At 45.7% G+C, this 18,847-nt stretch overlaps 1 protein-coding gene across 1 annotated transcript in view; it reads left to right on the top strand.

Annotated features, from left to right (window-relative positions):
• LOC121290467 (diacylglycerol kinase eta-like) overlaps positions 1-18,847 on the top strand; it is a 383,823-nt gene that overhangs the window by 340,807 nt on the left and 24,169 nt on the right. Inside the window, exon 22 of the mRNA XM_041210907.1 lies at positions 3,624-3,758. Coding sequence (XP_041066841.1) covers positions 3,624-3,758 — 135 coding nt within the window. The remainder of the gene's footprint in view (positions 1-3,623; positions 3,759-18,847) is intronic.

The following is an 18,847-nucleotide window of genomic DNA, read 5'->3' as shown; positions in this document are numbered from 1 at the left end:
TTGGGATGAGGAGAGAAAAGAAAAGATCAAAAATAGGATAGGAGGTGGGGATAAAACAACAAATAAAAATAAGTGGATAAAAAATAAAAATTAATATAGAAAAAAGGGGATAAAAAAGGGGCGAGGATGGAGGAGAGAGTTCATGATCTGAAGTTGTTGAATTCAATGTTAAGTCCGGAAGGCTGTAAAGTGCCTAGTTGGAATATGAGGTGCTGTTTCTCCAGTTTGAGTTGGGCTTTACTGGAACATTGCAGCAGGCCAAGGATGGACATGTGGGCAAGAGAGCAGGATGGTGTGTTGAAATGGCAAGCGACAGGAAGATCTGGGTCATGCTTGTGGACAGGCCGCAGGTATTCTGCAAAGCGGTCGCCCAGTTTACGTTTGGTCTCTCCAATGTAGAGGAGACCGCATTGGGAGCAACGAATGCAGTAGACTAAGTTGAAGGAAATACAAGTGAAATGCTGCTTCACCTGAAAGGAGTGTTTGGGCCCTTGGATGGTGAGGATGGAGGAGGTAAAAGGGCAGTTGTTGCACCTTCTGCGATTGCATGGGAAGATGCCATGGGAGGGGTGATGGAGGAGTGGACCAGGGTGTCCCGGAGAGAACGGTCCCTACAGAATACCAACAGGGGTTGAAGGGAAGATGTGTTTGGTGGTGGCATCATGCTGGAATTGGCGGAAATGGCGGAGGATGATCCTTTGAATGTGGAGACTGGTGGGGTGATAAGTGAGGACAAGGGGGACCCTATCATGTTTCTGGGAGGGAGGGGAAGGTGTGAGGGCAGAGGCGCGGGAAATGGGTTGGACATGGCTGAGGGCCCTGTCAACCACAGTGGGTGGGAAACCTCGGTTAAGGAAGAAGAAAGACATGTCAGAAGCGCTGTTTTGGAAAGTGACATCATTGGAACAGATGCGATGGAGGCGAAGGAACTGAAGGAATAGGATTGAGTCCTTACAGGAAGCAGGGTGTGAGGAGCTGTAGTCAAGGTAGCTGTGGGAGTCCGTGGGCTTGTAATGAATATTGGTGGATAGTCTATCACCAGAAATTGAGATAGAGAGGTCAAGGAAAATAAGGGAAGTGTCAGAGATGGACCATATGAAGGTGATGGAGGGGTGGAAATTGGAAGCAAAATTCATACATTTTTCTAAGTCCAGACGAGAGCATGAGGGAGCACTGAAACAGTCATTGATATACCGAAAAAAAGTGTTATGGGAGGGGGTCTGAGTAGGACTGAAACAAGGACTGTTCCACATACCCCATAAAGAGACAGGCATCACTGGGGCCCATGTGGGCCCATAACCACACCTTTTATTTGGAGGAAGTGAGAGGAGTTTAAGGCAAAATTGTTCAGTAAGAGAACAAGTTCAGCCAGACAGAGGAAAGTGGTGGTGGATGAGGATTGTTTGGGCCTCTGCTCAAGGAAGAAGCGGAGAGCCCTCAGACCATCCCGATGGGGGATGGAGGTGTAGAGGGATTGGACGTCCATGGTGAAGAGGAGGTGGTTGGGGCCAGGGAACTGGAAATTGTTGATATGATGTAGGGCATCAGAGGAATCGCGGATGTAGGTAGGAAGAGACTGGACAAAGGGAAAGAGAATGGAGTCAAGATAGGAAGAAATGAGTTCCATGGGGCAGGAACAGGCTGACACTATCGGTCTACTGGGGCAGTCTTGTTTGTGGATTTTGGGAAGGAGGTAGAAGCGGGCTGTCCGAGGTTGGGAGACTGAGGTTGGAAGCTGTGGAGGGAAGATCTCCAGAGGAGATGAGGTCAGTGACAGTCCTGGAAACAATGGCTTGATGTTCAGTGGTGGGGTCATGGTCCAGGGGGAGGTAGGAGGAAATATCTGAGAGTTGGCGCTCAGCCTCTGTGAGGTAAAGGTCAGTATGCCAGACAACAACAGCACCACCCTTGCCAGCAGGTTTGATAACCAAGTCAAGTATTGAAAGTGTGGCAAGTTCAGAAGGAGACAGGTTAGAGTGGATGAGAGGAGCAGAGAAATTGAGACAACTGATGTCACGCCAACTGTTCTCAATGAAAAGATCAAGAGCAGGTAAGAGGCCAGAAGTTGGGGTCCAAGCAGAGGGAGAATATTGGAGGTGGGTGAGAGGATCCATAGAACAGGGGGAGGACTCCTGTCCAAAGAAGTGAGCATATTATATACTGAATGTAGTCCATGTTTAAACTTACGAATAGGACTTGCCTTCACTGGGCATGACACAACTTTGCCATACAGGGAAAAATGGAATCTTGATTATATCTTTTACATTACTTTCATGGTAAAACAAGAGAAATATGATCACACATTTGGGCACTCTCATTCTAACATCAACATATTAATCTTACACTTGCTATGATTCGCTTTATATGTAACAATCCTTTTCTTTCAAGCTTGGGTTTCTCATCATCCTTTTGGATGAGGCAGTGTAATGGAATTTCTTTGGGCGTTGGGGTCTGGCTTTAACAAGTGTGCAGGAATCTAGTGCCTTTTATTCCTGTTTCTGCTTTTTAAAAGAATCCCCTGTTAGGTATTGCCTAACAGGTGAGAATTTTCATTACCATCTGTTTGTAGTGCTTTGGGAATTTTAATACCAACCACTCTGGTGAGCTGTGGCTTTTGTGGGAAATTGAGTGGTAGGAGACAGTGAGTAGGGATAATGGGCAGGATGTGACTAGTAGTGTTCTATAGGAATCTGTGTTGGAGCCTCAACTAATTCAACATCTTTAGTAAAGATTTAGGGATAGAAAGCCACATATCCAGATTTGCTGATGGCACAAAGATAGGTGGCATTGTAAGTAGTGTAGATGGAAGCATAAAATTACAAAGATATTAATAAATTAAGTGAATGGGCAAAACTATAGCAAATAGATTTCAGTGTAAGCAAGTGTAAGGTTATCCACTTCAGACCTAAAAAGGTTAGAACAGGGTACTTGCTAAATGGTGAAATGGTAGGAACAGTGGAGATCCAAAGAGACCTGGGGATCCAGGTACACAGATCATTAAAATGCCATGAACAAGTGCAGAAAATAGTCAGAAAGGCCAATGGAATGCTGGCCTTTATATTTAGAATATAAGCGCATAGAAATCAAGATTCAGCTATGTGGTTAGACCACACCAGGAGTCACTGTGAACAGTTCTGGGCATCACACCTTAGGAAGGAGATGTTGACTTTGGAGGGAGTGCAGTGTAGATTTACCGGAATGATACCCGGACTACTATGAGGAGAGATTACACAAACTGGGGTTGTATTCCCTGGAATTTATACAGTTAAGGGATGATTTGATCAAAGTTTGCAAGCTATTAAAGGGAACAGATAGTATCCTATCTCCCTTGGTTGGGGAATCTGAGACTTGGGGACATAATCTAAAAATTAGGACAATCTATTCAGAATTGAAATTGGGAAACTCTTCTACATGCAAATGGTGGCAGAAGTTTGAAACTCTCTTCTGAAAACGATAATTGGTGGTAGATCAATTGTTAATTTTAGTGTGAAAGATTTTTGTTAACCAAACGTATTAAAAGATATGGTGACAAGCTTTTGATTAAAATCCTTAATGCTGATTATTCAGATGTCATAGTCTTGAGTGTGTAAATACCAAGATTAAAATGACTTAATATTTTGCAGTGTCGGTCTGTGAAGATCACCATTCTGGGCGATGAGGGCGTACCAATACAGGTAGATGGAGAGGCATGGATCCAACCACCTGGGGTTATCAAAATCGTACACAAAAACAGAGCGCAAATGCTGACAAGAGACCGGGTAAGTATGCAAGAGAATTTATTTCTGAATATTTCCTTCCAAGAAATTGCCAGCGTTTAGCGTGGAAGAATGTTTTACAAGTTTACAATTTGAGCCTCTGTGAGGTTGCATGGAGAATGAAGACCAACATGTAATTTTGGGTGAAGTGGGTTTAGAGGGTTCTAGACAGTGGAACAGGGCACACAAAGGTAATTTTATTCCCATTTTGAAGTTGTATATTCTGTCCTTATCTGCAAATAAAATTTGATTTTATCTGATTTAGAGTAAAATAGAAATACAACTTATATAAATTTAGGAAGCAGAGAAGCACAGGTTGGAGCACTGGAGTTGCTGGATAGGCCGGAGCGCTGGGAGGTACAAAATTGAGGCTTTGCAGCACCACTACTGGCAGGAGGGTGTAATTACAGTGTGACAAATTCACATAGGTAGTTTTCAATATAAATTGGACATCTGAGTTTTTAATCGAGCAGCATGCACAAAACTGTAACAATTAGTACCGTTTACTAGAACAATACCAGGGATGAGGGACTTCAGTGGACTTATGTGGACAGACTGGAGAAGTTAGAATTGTTCTCATTAGAGCTTGAAAGGTTAAGAGGAGATTTATTAGCGATGGTCAATGTTATGAAGGGTTTTACTATACATAGGGAGAAACCTTTTCTACTGACTGGAAAGTCACTAATTAGCGGACACAGATTGAAGGTGATTGGCAAAAAAACAGAATTTTTTTTATGTTACAACCTGGAATGCATTGTCTGAAAGGGGAGCAGAAGTAGATTCATCATAACTTTTGAAAGGGAATTGAATAAACACTTGAAAATTTAAAATTTGTTATGGGGAAAGAGCAGGGGAGTGGGACAAACTGGATAGCTCTTTCAAAGCGGTGCCTCAGGAATGATACACCAAATGGCCTCTCTTAGTACTGTACAAATTCTATTATCATGATGAGTGAAAATAAGAAATTGTAGACAGTAATTATATACAGATGTGTGTACCAAACATGTAAAAAATAGGGGAATCAATATATAAATCCCAAGTATCTGATGGGGAGTCCTTGCCATTTATTGGAATGCTTGGAAACCTGTGTGGCAACGTTTGCTATTTTCTTACAATCACTCCAAAGGTGGCATACATTTGAATTTCCAAAATGTGATTTTGATGAGCATGTCTCTCAATGGGAAACTGAGACCAATGGTATAACCCCTGCCAATGAACTGAAAATGAGTTTTCTCCTTTGAGAATTATAAAATAAAAACAAATTTGGCCTAGTATTTACAATATTAAAAGGTCAACTATGAGAAAGACTTGAATCATTTTCATGGATTAGTGACGGCTGTGGAAGTCAGGAATTTGGACGTGGGAGTCTGTACCCAAGTTTTTGATCAACTGCCCCCATTGCTCAAAGCTCTATCCTGCGAGTGTTAATTCAGTCGACCCACCTTGCTGCCTATCTGAATCAACATGGATCTAAAGATCACCATTCTTTCACACGCACACTGGTTTATTCAGACTTTCACAGGGAAACTCTGTCTTCATTGATTTTGTAGCAGGAGGTTTATTGGATTGAAGGGGTTTCTCATTAAGTGACCTGAAATCTGAACAGTGTTTGCAGCTTGCTTACATGTTTTTTTCTGCAACTTGATCAGAAGAGGAAAGTGACCGAGATCTCTCCTAGTGGGAATAGTGTTAGGAACAATGTATAGCTTTAAGTTTAATTTATACTGGAGAGAGTGCAGAGGAGATCCACAAGAATGATTCCAGGGATAAAAAAAACTCTAGCCAAGAGGATAGATTGGAGAGGTTGGGATTGTTTTCCTTGGAGAAAAGAAGGCTGAGAGGAGACTAATAGAGGTACTCAAGATCCTGAGGGGTATGGACAGGGTAAAAAGTGAGAAACTGTTCCTGCTCAAGAGAACATCAAGAACTAGAGACACAGATTCAAAATAATTGGCAAAAGGGGTCATTGTGATGTGAGGAAAAATGTTTTCACCCAGAGGATGATTGGAGTCTGGAGCAAACTTCCTGAAAGGGTGGTGGAGGCAGATTCGATTGAGGTATTCAAAAGGGAATTGGATTGCTTCCTGAAAAGAAAGAATGTGCAAGGTTACGGGGATAAGACAGGGGAGTGGGACTAGGTAGAATACTCTTTCAGAGAGACAGTGCAAACTTGATGGGCCAAAGGGCCTCCTTCTGCACTGTAAAGATTCTGTGATTCTTTATTTTGTGTTTGGGTGTTAAGTGAAACCTGGTGTTAGTTTCATTTAGAGGTTTTTGCGAGTTGAGTGCTGGGAATTCTGGTGCCCCGTTTGTATACGTGCATTTTTAATGAGGTTTTACAACCCTTGAGGTGGAGAGATGGGATACCAAGCAGCTAATAGTTTAGTGAAGTTTTTTAAAAAAAAGTAGAAAACACTGTGCTGTGGCCTAGTGACACAGGTCCAGAGAGACGGGGAAACACAGAAAGGCAGTCAGTCAGTGTGTGTATACCAGAGAGTGCAGGCAAGAGGTCTAATCTCTCATAAGAAATCCTGCAAGTCTGCTGGGGAGCTGAGTTTAGGGAACTCATGTGTTTGCTCTGAAGTTGAATTAATAGTGAGCTTAGATTGTGGTTTTTGGAGTGTTCCAGAGAGATTCCAGCTGAAGAAAAGTATCTTGTGAATGTTCAGGAGTCTGCCAGAAGAAAACTGTTTGAAACTGAGCTAATCCAAGCAAGGACCCTTGGTGTTGAGGCATGGTAAATTCTCACTGGGATTTTGTCAGTAAGGGTTGCTAGGACGAAAGGAATAGTGAGAGTTTGAATCATTTTCTGGTACCTATTGAAATTTTTCCAACTTATTGTCTCGTGTAACATAGTTCATAGTTCATTTTTCTTGTTTAATGTTTTGTTCTTCATGTCAACGGTATACTGGCAAACTGTCGTGAATGTGTTCAGTAACTGACCTCCACGGTTCCTAAAGAGAAAGTTAGGATCTACCAAGCCAGGTTTCACTCTGACTTATCCAACATTAACATCAGCTGGGATCATAACAATGATGGAGGGCAGCAGAAAAAGGGGTTGACTTAGGTGTGGATGGATGACGGATGTCACAAAGTGGCTGCGGCTGGGCTACAGTGGATGGGGGAGGAAGGTGCAGGACAGACGAGCATGACATACCATGACATCAGATCTCCTGGTAGGAATAGGTACAAGAGAAAATCCAACCACCTCCCTTAACATTCAATGGCATTACTATCGCTGAATCCCTCACAATCAACATCCTGGGGGTTATCATTGACCAGAAACTGAACCAGACTAGCCTTATAAATACTGTGGCTACAGGAGCAGGGCAAAGGCTGGGAATTCACCTCCTGACTCCCCAAAGCCTGTCCACCATCTACAAGGCCCAATCAGGAGTGTGGTAGAATACTCTCCACTTGCCCAGATGAGTGCAGCACCAACAACACTCAAGAAGCTCAGCACCATCCAGATCAAAGCATCAAAGCAGCCCGCTTGGTTGGCACCCCACCCACAAACATTCACTGCCACCAACACCGACACTCAGTGGCATCAGTGTGTACCATCTATAAGATGCACTGCAGCAACTCACCAAGGCTCCTTCAACAACACCTTCCAAACCCATGACCTCTAGCACCAAGAAGGAAAGGGCAGCAGATAGATGAAACACCGCCACCTGGAAGTGCCCTCCTAAGCTCACACCATTTTGACTTGGAAATATATCACCGTTCCTTCACTGTCACTGGGTACAAATTCTGGAACTTCCTTGTGAACAGCACTATGGGTATATCCACACCACATGGACTGCAGCAGTTCAAGAAGGTAGCTCACCACCACCTTCTCAAGGGCAGTTATGGATGGGCAACAAATGCTTGCCTAGCCAGCAACATCCTCGTCCTGTGAAAGAGTATTAAAACAAAGTAGTTACAAGCAACAGCAGGCTACAACATGGAAAACACAGAGGGGGTGGGCATGGAAAATTCCCATAGAAAAATAATTAAAGAGGGACCAGAAGCAATGTGAGTCAGGTCAGGATCACTGTGAAGCTGACAGGGAGGAATATGAATCAGGTCCGGATCACTGTGAAGCAGGTCGGGAGGAGTGTAAAGCAGGTCAGGAACACAGTAAAACAGAACGGGAGGAGTGTGAAGCAGGTCAAGATCACTGTGATGCAGACCAGGAGGAGTATGAAGCAGGTCAGGATCACTGTGATGCAGACCGGGAGGACTGTGAAACAGACCGGGAAGACTGTGAAGCAGGTCAGGATTACTGCAAAACAGACTGGAAGGAGTGTGAAGCAAGTTAGGATCATTGTGAAGCAGACTGGTAGGAGGTCAAGATCACTGAGAAGCAGGCCAGGGGAATGTGAACAGGTCAGGATCACTGTGAAGCAGAGGAGGCGATGGCATAGTTGTATTGTCGCTGGACTAGTAATCCAGAAACCCAGGGCAATGCTCTGGGGACCTGGGTTCGAATCCTGCCATAGCAGACGGTGGAATTTGAATTCAGTAAAAATCTGGAATTAAAAGTCTAATGACCATGAAACCATTGTCAATTGTTGTAAAAACTCACCTGGTTCACTAATGTCAGAAATGACAACGGCAATCTCAGCCCTGTCGACCTTGCAAAGTCCTCTTTATTAACATCTGGGGACTAGTGCTAAAATTGGGAGAGCTGTCTCACAGACTAGCCAAGCAACAACCTGACACAGTCATCCTCACGGAATCATACCTTACAGATAATGTCCCAGACACCACCATCACCATCCCTAGGTATTCCCTGTCCCACTGGTGGCACAGTGGTATACAGTCAAAAGGGGGTTTCCCTGGGAGTCCTCAACATCGACTCTGGACCCTTGAAGTCTCATGGCATCAGGTCAAACATGGACAAGGAAACCTTCTGCTGATTACCACGTACCGCCCTCCCTCAGCTGATGAATCAGTTCTCCTCCATGTTGAACATCACTTACAGGAAGCACCGAGGGTGGCAAGGGCGCAGAATGTACTCTGGGTGGGGGACTTCAATGAACTACTGACCAAGCTGGCCAAGTCCTAAATGACAGCTGCTAGACTGGGTCGGTGGCAGGTGGTGAGGGAACCAACAAGAGGGAAAAACATACTTGACCTCATCCTCACCAACGTCCTTGCCACAGATGTATCTGTGCATGACAGTATCGGTAGGAGTGACCACCGCACAGTCCCTGTGGACAAAGTCCCACCTTCCCACCTTCACATTGAGGATACCCTCCATTGTGTTGTGTGGCACTACCACCATGCTAAATGGGATTTCAAACAGATCCAGCAACTCAATACTGAGCATCTATGAGGCGCTGTGGGCCATCAGCAGCAGCATAATTGTACTCTAACACAATCTGTAACCTCATGGTCCAACATATCCCCCACTGACCATTACCATCAACCCAGGGGATCAACCCTGGTTTAATGAAAATTGCAAGAGGGCATACGAAGAGCAGCACCAGAGAACCTGGTGAAGCTACAGCACAGGACTATTTGCATGCCAAGCAGCATAAGCAGGAAGTGATTGACAGAGCTAAGCAATCCCACAACCAACGGATCAGATCTAAACTCTGCAGCCCTGCCACATCCAGTCATGAATGGTGGTGGACAATTGAACAACTCACTGGAGGAGGAGGCTCCACAAATATCCCATCCTCAATGATGGAGGAGCCCAGCACAGCAGTGCAAAAAATAAGGCTGAAGCATTTGCTACAATCTTCAACCTGAAGTCCTGAGTGGATGATCCAAATCGGCCTCCTTCGGAGGTCCCCAGCATCATAGATACCAATTTTTATCCAATTCGATTCACTCCATATGATATCAAGAAATGGCTGAAGGCCCTGGATACTGCAAAGGCTATGGGCCCTGACAATATTCTAGCAATAGTACTGAAGACTTGTGCTCCAGAACTTGCTGCGTCCCTAGCCGAGCTGTTCCAGTACAGCTACAACACTGGCCCAGGTATGCCCTGTACACAAAAAGCAGTACAAATCCAGCTACGACAATTACCGCCCCATCAGTCTACTCTCGATCATCATTAAAGTAATGGAAGGGGTCATCAGCAGTGCTATCAAGCAGCACTTGCTTAGCACTAACCTGCTCACTGATGCCCAGTTTGGGTTCCGCCAGAGCCACTCAGCTCCTGACCTCATTACAGCCTTGGTTCAAACTGGACAAAAGACCTGAACTCTAGAGGTGAGGTGAGAGTGATTGCCCTTGACATCAAGGCAGCATTTGACCGAGTGTGGCATCAAGAAGCCCTAGCAAAACTGGAGTCAATGGGAATCAGCGGGAACACTCTCCACAGGTTGGAGTCATACCTAGCACAAAGCACAAAGGTTGTGGTTGTTGGAGGTCAGTCATCTCAGCTCTAGGACATCACTGCAGGGTTCCTCAGGGTAATGTTCTAGGCCCAACCCTTCAGCCTGCTTCATCAATGACTTTCCTTCCATCATAAGGTCAGAAGTGGGCATATTCGCTGATTGCACAATATTCAGAACCATTCGTGACTCCTCAGATACTGAAGCAGTTCATGTCCAAATGCAACAAGACCTGGACAATATCCAGGCTTGGGCTGACAAGTGGAAAGTAACATTCATGCCACACAAGTGTGAAGTAATGACCAACAAGAGAGAATCCAATCATCGCTCCTTGATGTTCAATATCATTACTATCACTGAATCCCCCACTATCAACATCCTGGGGATTACCATTGACCAGAAACTGAACTGGACTAGCCATATAAATACTGTGGGTACAAGAGCAGGTCAGAGGCTCAGAATCGTGCGGTGTGTAACTCACCTCCTGACCCCACAAGGCCTGTCCACCGTCTACAAGGCATAAGTCAGGAGTGTGATGGAATACTCCCCACTTACCTGGATGAGTGCAGCTCCAACACACTCAAGAAGCAGGACACCATCCAGAACAAAGCAGCCCACTGGACTGGCACCACATCCACAAGCATTCACTCCCTCCACCACCGACGCACAGTAGCAGCAGTGTGTGCCATCTACAAGATGCACTGTAGGAATTCACCAAGGCTTCTTAGACAGAACCTTGCAAACTCACAACCGCTACCACCTAGAAGGACAAGGGTAGCAGATAGATGGGAACACCACCACCTTGAGAGTCCCCTCCAAGTAACTCACCATCTTGACTAAGAAATATATCGCCGTTCCTTCACTGTCGTTGGATCAATATCCTGGAAATCCCTCCCTAACAGCACTGTGGGTGTACCCACACTACATGGACTGCAGCAGTTCAAGAAGGCAGCTTACTACCACATATTCATGGGCAGCCAGGGATGGGTAATAGTTGCTGGCCCAGCCAGCGAAGACCATACCCCGTGAATGAACAAAAAAAAATGTTTTAAATAAGATCAAGAAGAGTGTGAAGCAGCTTAGGATCACTGTGAAGCAGACCGGGAGGAGTGTGAAGCAGGTCAGGATCACTGTGAAGCAGACCGGGAGGAGTGTGAAGCAGGTCAGGATCACAATGAAGCAGATCGGGAGGAGTGTCAAGCAGGTCAGGATCACTGTGAAGTGGACCGGGAGGAGTGTAAAGCAGGTCAAGAACACAGTAAAACAGACCGGGAGGAGTGTAAAGCAGGTCAGGATCACTGTGAAGCAGACCGGGAGTAGTGTGAAGCAAGACAGGATCACTGTGAAGCAGACCGGGGCAGTGTGAACAGGTTAGGATCAAGTGAAGCAGACCGGGACGAATGTGAAGCAGGTCAGGATCATTGTGAAACAGATCGAGACGCGTATGATGACCTGTTGGTCAGGATCACTGTGAAGTAGACGGGAGGAGTTTGAAGCAGGCTATGTTCACTGTGAAGCAGACCATGATGAGGGTGAGGCAGGTCAGTAGTATCACCGTGAAGCAGACCAGGAAGAGCGTGAAGCAGCTCAGGATCATTGTGAAGCAGACTGGGAGGAGTGCGAAGCAGGTCAGGATCACTGTGAAGCAGACTGGGAGGAGTGTGAAGCAGGTCAGGATCACAGTGAAGCAGACTGGGAGGAGTGTGAAGCAGGTGAGGATCACTGTGAAGCAGACCAGGAGTAGTGTGAAGCAAGTCAGGATCACTGTGAAGCAGACCGGGGCAGTGTGAACAGGTTAGGATCAAGTGAAGCAGACCGGGACGAATGTGAAGCAGGTCAGGATCATTGTGAAACAGATCGAGACGCGTGTGATGACCTGTTGGTCAGGATCACTGTGAAGTAGACGGGAGGAGTTTGAAGCAGGCTATGTTCACTGTGAAGCAGACCATGATGAGGGTGAGGCAGGTCAGTAGTATCACCGTGAAGCAGACCAGGAAGAGCGTGAAGCAGCTCAGGATCATTGTGAAGCAGACTGGGAGGGGTGCGAAGCAGGTCAGGATCACTGTGAAGCAAACTGGGAGGAGTGTGAAGCAGGTCAGGATCACAGTGAAGCAGACTGGGAGGAGTGTGAAGCAGGTCAGGATCACAGTGAAGCAGACTGGGAGGAGTGTGAAGCAGGTGAGGATCACTGTGAAGCAGACTGGGAGGAGTGTAAAGCAGGACTGGAACACAGTGAAACAGACCGGGAAGAGTGTGAAGCAGGTCAGGATCACTGTGAAGCAGACCGGGAGTAGTGTGAAGCAGGTCAGGATCAAGTGAAGCAGACCGGGACGAATGTGAAGCAGGTCAAGATCATTGTGAAACAGATCGGGACGCGTGTGAAACAGGTCAGGATCACTGTGAAGTAGACGGGAGGAGTTTGAAGCAGGCTATGTTCACTGTGAAGCAGACCAGGATGAGGGTAAGGCAGGTCAGTAGTATCACCATGAAGCAGACCGGGAAGAGCGTGAAGCAGCTCAGGATCATTGTGAAGCAGACTGGGAGGAGTGCGAAGCAGGTCAGGATCACTGTGAAGCAGACTGGGAGGAGTGTGAAGCAGGTCAGGATCACAGTGAAGCAGACTGGGATCACTGAAGTGAGAGGGGAAAAAAATCAATGTGTCACATCATAGGAAGGCCATGAGGCAATTGACTGGTCAGTATTGTAGCTTGTTTTTCTTTCTCCAAAGTTGGTGTTAGTCTAAGGAGCACGGTTTTTTTTTGTTAACACAGGGTTAAGTAAAGCAATTCAATTAGCCTTCCCTTTATTTAAGTGACAGCAGAAGAGAAGTAATTAGCTGGTGAGTCGTTTTTTTTATTAAGTAGGAAGTTGTATTAACCAATAGAGGAATGGCAGGGCAGCTCCGACTCTTAAGAGTGCACTTTCTATTCCATGTGTACATCCATATTCCTCTGACCTGGATAACCATATGTGCAGGAGGTGTTGCATATCTGCAGCAGCTTGAGCTCTGGCATCCATAGCGTGAACATCAGCTGGAGCTATTGTGGTGCACTCTCAAGGTTGAGAGCTTTGTCGATAGCATGTTTTATAGATGTGGTCATCCTGCTGTTTAAGAGCATGCAGGGAGAGAGAGAGTGGGTGATCACCAAGCAGTGGAGAAGAAATGGCCAGGTAGTGCAGGAATCTCCTGAGTGCATCTCACTCTCCAACCAGCATTCAGCTCAGTATACTGATGAAAGTGATGGTTCATCTGGAGAGTGCAGCCAGAGCCAAGCTCATGCCATCACGACTGTCTCAGCTGTACAGGGGACACAAAGAAGACTGGTAGAGCAATAGTGATAGGAATTCAAGAGTTAGGGGAAGAGACACTCATTTTTTTGGCCACAGATGTGAATCTAGGATGGTATGATGACAGGGCTAAGGATGTCACTGAGCGGCTGCAGAGCACCCTGAGGGAGAGAGTGAACAGCCAATGGTCATGGTCCAAATGAGCATAGGCAGAAAGAGGGATGTGATCCTGCTGTCAGAATTTAGGGAGCCAGGTAGGAAATTGGCAAACAGGACCTCAAAATCTCTGAATTACTCCCGATAGCATTTGCAGGTGAGTGTTGAAATGGGAGGATAAATCAGATGAATGTATAGCTGGAGAGATGGTGCAGAAAGGGAGGCCTTTAGATTCCTGGGACATTGAGACCAGTTCTGGAGGAGATGGAACCTGTACAGACGAGACGGGTTTTACCTAAACAGAGCTGGGATCAGCTTCCTTGCATGTGCTACTGGCAAAGGCTTAACCTAATTTGGCAGGGGTTGGGGAATAAAAGAAGCAAAACAGGTGTATGAGAAGAGACTGGCAGCTAACATAAAAGGGAATCCCAATGTCTTCTATAGGCATAAAAATAGTAAAAAGCTAGAAAGCGGAGGAGTAGGGCCAATTGGGGACCAAGAAGGGGATTTACACATGGAGACGGGGGAATGGCTGAGGTATGAAGTGAAGACTTTGCACCTGTCTTTAACAAGGAACATGACGCTGCACAGGTCATGATGAAAGAGGAGGTAGTTCAGACAGGAAAAGGGTTTAAATTTGATAAGGAGAAGGTATTGGATAGGGTGTCTGTACTTAAAGTTGATAAGACACCAGGACCAGATGAGATGCATCCAAGGATACTGAGGAAAGTGAGTGGAAATTGTGGAGGCACTGGCAGTAATTTTTTAATCCCCCTTAGATAGAGGGGTGATGTCAGAGGACTGGAGAATTGTAGATGTTACACCCTTGTTCAAATGAGCCCAGTAACTTTATCCTCGGTGATAGAGAAACTTCTAGAAACAATAATTAGGGACAAAATTAATAGTAAGTTGGGCAAGTGCTGGTTGATCGACAAACACCAGCATGGATATGTTATGGGCCGATTGTGTTTCACCGACTTGCTGGAGTTTTTGATGAGGTAACAGTTAATGAGAGTAATGTTGCTGTTGTGATGTACATGACCTCCAAAAGGTATTTGATACAGTGCTGTACAACAGACTTGTGAGCAAAGTTATAGCTCATTGAATAAAAGGGGCAGTAGCAACATGGATATGAAATTGGCTGAGTAACAGACAGAAAAAAAGGAAATAGGCAACAGAGAGTAGTGGTTAATGGATGTTTTTCAGACTGGAGAAAGGTTTGTAGTGGAGTTCCCCAAGGGTCAGTGTTGGGACCTTTGCTTTTCCTGATATTTATTAATGATCTAGACCCTGGCATAAAGGGCACAATTCCAAAATTTGTGAATGATGTATAACTTGGAAGCATTGTGAACTGTGAAGAGGATGGTGTCGAACTTCAAAAGACTATAGACATAGGTAGAATGGGTGGACAAGTGGCAGGTGAAGTTCTATGCAGAAAAATGTGAAGTGATTCATTTTAGTAGGAAGAACACAGAGAGATGAGATAAAAAAGGGTACAACATTAAAGGGGCTGCAGGAACAGAGAGACCTGGGTGTATATGTGCACACTTCATTGGAAGCTGGCAGGACAGTTTGAGAGAGTGGTTAATAAAGCAAACAGTATCCTGGGATTTATTAATGGGGCATAGAATATAAGGGCAAGGAAGTTATGTTGAACTGGTCTAGAACACTGGTTCGACCTCAACTAGGAGTATTGTGTCCAGTTCTGGGCGCCACACTTTAGGAAGTTTGTGAAGGCATTAAAGATAGCGCAGAAAAGATTCATGAGAATGGCTCCAGGGCTGAGGAACTTCAGTTATGATGTTGGGGCTGTTTTCTTTGGAGAAGAGAAGGTTAAGAGGATATTTGATACAAGATTCAAAATCATGAGGGGTCTGGAGAGGCCATTTAGGGAAAATGGTTCACATTGATGGAAGATGGAGAACCAGAGGGCACAGATTTAAGGTTAATTGGCAAAAGAAGCAATAGCGACATGAGGGAAGACTACTTTTAACAGTGAGTGGTTGGGATCTGGAATGCACTGTCTGAGAGCGTGGTGGAGACAGGGTCAATCGAGTGGTTGGGATCTGGTATGCACTGTCTGAGAGCATGGTGGAGACAGGGCCAATCGAGTGGTTAGGATCTGGAATGCACTGTCTGAGAGAGTGGTGGAGACCGGGTCAGTCGAGTGGTTAGGATATGGAATGCACTGCCTGAGAGTGTGGTGGAGGCAGGATCAATCAAGGCATTCAAAAGGGAATTGGATTATTATCTGAGAAGGAAGAATGTGCAGGGCCAAGGGGAAATGGATGGGGAGTGGCACTAGATGAATTGCTGCTTCAGAGGGCCAGCACAGGCATGACAAGCCAAATGGCCTCCTTCTACGCTGTAACCATTCTATAACTCTAGCTAATTAGCAGAGTTAGGAATGAAGTCGTAGAATGCAACATGGAGCCAGTGGCACAGTGATAATGTCTCTGAGCTAGTAATCCAGAGACCCAGGTTGATGCTCTGGGAATATGGGTTCAAACCCCTCAATAACAGTTGGTGGCATTTAAATTCAATTAATAAAAACAAAATCTGGAAGCGAAAGCTAGTCTCAGTAACGGTGACTGTGAAACTATCTTTGATTGTTGTGAAAACCCATTTGGTTCAATAATGTCCTTTAGGGAAGGAAATCTGCCATCCTTACCTGGTCTGGCCTACATGTGACTCTGGAACTACAGTAATGTGGTTGACTCTTAACTGCCCTCTGAAATGGCCGAGCAAGCCACTCAGCTCAAGGGCAGTTGGGGATGGGCAACAAATGCTGGCCTTGCCAGTGATGGCCACGTGCCATCAAAGAATGAAACAAAGCAAAAGTAATCAGGCTCAAATAACAAAACAAAAATTATCAATGAGACTATAGAATGTATGCCAAAAAAATTCTGATTTTGTGATCAATAATAAAAGTGCAACTCACCTTTAAGAAGTTGCAGGCCAGGCCATTTCTACACTTCTGTGCTTATCCACAGTTTGTTCCCATAAGAAACAAGTTGGCAATAAAAAAACCTTTAAATAGAGTATGCCACACATGCACTGTCCAAAAGCTCACTGTGCATTGTAACAACAACATCTTATATTTATATAGCGCTTTTAACGAAATAATATGTCCCAAGGTACTTCACAGGACCACTATAAAACAAAGTATTACACCAAGGAGATAACTACATCAGATCAGACCAAAAACTTTCTGTTCAAAAGCTTGGTTTTAAGGAGTGGCTTAAAGGAAGAAAGTGAGGTGGAGAGGTGTAGGGAAGGTATTCCAGAGCTTGGGACCCAGGCAAGTATAGGTGTGGCTACCAGTGAAAGAACAATTAAAACAGGGAATGCACAAGAGACCAGAATTGGAGGAGCATAGAGATTTTAGAAGGTTGTGCAAATGGAGGAGATTACAAAGATATGGAGGGGTGCGCCATGGAGGGATTTGTAAACAAGGATGAGATTTTTAAAAATCAAGAAAAGCAAAGCTTCTTAAAATTTTTACCTTAATATACTAATGACCCAGTAAATTCACTAGATAATTAAATCATTTTTGCAAAAGGTTGCAGCATTTACTGTTACCTTGCATTGTCTCAATTGAAAATCCATCCAAAAAGGACCAATGATCTGAAGGATGTGATGAAGTCCTAAAAACCATGTTGCTCTGTCACTTTTCTGTATCAGTGATAAAAGATTGAATATATTTCTAATTTTCACCATACTGACAATGTGGAAAATGTGCATCTATTGATGGCTGTTGGGCAGTACCAATTACAGACCGACCTTTGATCAGTGCTGATTACAGACCCCTTTAGGGAAGCAATGATTACTAACCCCTTGTAGGTCAGTGCAGATTACAGACCCCAGTAAGGCAGCACTGATTACAGAACCCCGAAGACAGTACTCATTACAGACCCCCATATGGCTGCTTTGATTACTCACCCTCTGTAGGGTAGTACTGATTACAGACCCCTGTAGGGCTGTACTGATTACGGACCCTCTGTGGAGCAGTACTGATTACGGACCCTCTGTGGAGCAGTACTGATTACGGACCCTCTGTGGAGCAGTACTGATTATAGACCCTCTGTGGGGCTGTACTGATTATGGATCCTCTGTGAACCAGTACTGATTACGGATCCTCGGTGGGGCTGTACTGATTAAGGACCCTCTGTGGGGCAGTACTGATTACGGACCCTCTGTGGAGCAGTACTGATTACAGACCCTCTGTGGGGCAGTACTAAATACGAACCCTCTGTGGGGCAGTGCTGATTACGGACCCTCTGTGGGGCAGTGCTGATTACGGACCCTCTGTGGGGCAGTGCTGATTACGGACCCTCTGTGGAGCAGTACTGATTACAGACCCTCGTTGGGGCTGTACTGATTATGGATCCTCTGTGAACCAGTACTGAATATGGACCCTCTGTGGGGCTGTACTGATTATAGACCCTCTGTGGGGCTGTACTGATTATGGACCCTCAGTGGGCCAGTACTGATTACGGATCCTCGGTGGGGCTGTACTGATTAAGGACCCTCTGTGGGGCAGTACTGATTACGGACCCTCTGTGGAGCAGTACTGATTACAGACCCTCTGTGGAGCAGTACTAAATACGAACCCTCTGTGGAGCAGTACTGATTACGGACCTCTGTGGGGCAGTGCTGATCATGGACCCTCCGTGGGGCAGTGCTGATTACGGACCCTCTGTGGGGCAGTGATGATTACGGACCCTGTGTGGAGCAGTACTGATTACGGACCCTCTGTGGAGCAGTACTGATTATGGACCCTCTGTGAGGCTGTACTGATTACGGACCTCTGTGGGGCAGTACTGATTACGCACCCTCTGTGGGGCAGTGCTGATTACGGACCTCTGTGGGGCAGCACTGATTACAGACCCTCTGTGGGGCAGTACTGAATACAGACCCTCTGTAGGGCAGTACTGAATACGAACCCTCTGTGGAGCAGTACTGATTACGGACCCTCTGTAGGGCAGTACTAAATACGAACCCTCTGTGGAGCAGTACTGATTACGGACCCTCTGTGGGACAGTGCTGATTACGGACCTCTGTTGGGCAGTGCTGATTACGGACCCTCCGTGGGGCAGTGCTGATTACGGACCCTCTGTGGGGCAGTGATGATTACGGACCCTGTGTGGAGCAGTACTGATTACGGACCCTCTGTGGAGCAGTACTGATTATGGACCCTCTGTGGGGCTGTACTGATTACGGACCTCTGTGGGGCAGTACTGATTACGGACCCTCTGTGGGGCAGTGCTGATTACGGACCTCTGTGGGGCAGTGCTGATTACGGACCCTCTG

This window comes from Carcharodon carcharias, chromosome 18 (assembly GCF_017639515.1).
Source record: "Carcharodon carcharias isolate sCarCar2 chromosome 18, sCarCar2.pri, whole genome shotgun sequence".
NCBI classification, from domain to species: domain Eukaryota; kingdom Metazoa; phylum Chordata; class Chondrichthyes; order Lamniformes; family Lamnidae; genus Carcharodon; species Carcharodon carcharias.
Note: the sequence above shows the minus strand (reverse complement) of the source record. Positions and strands in the feature narration are given on the sequence as shown.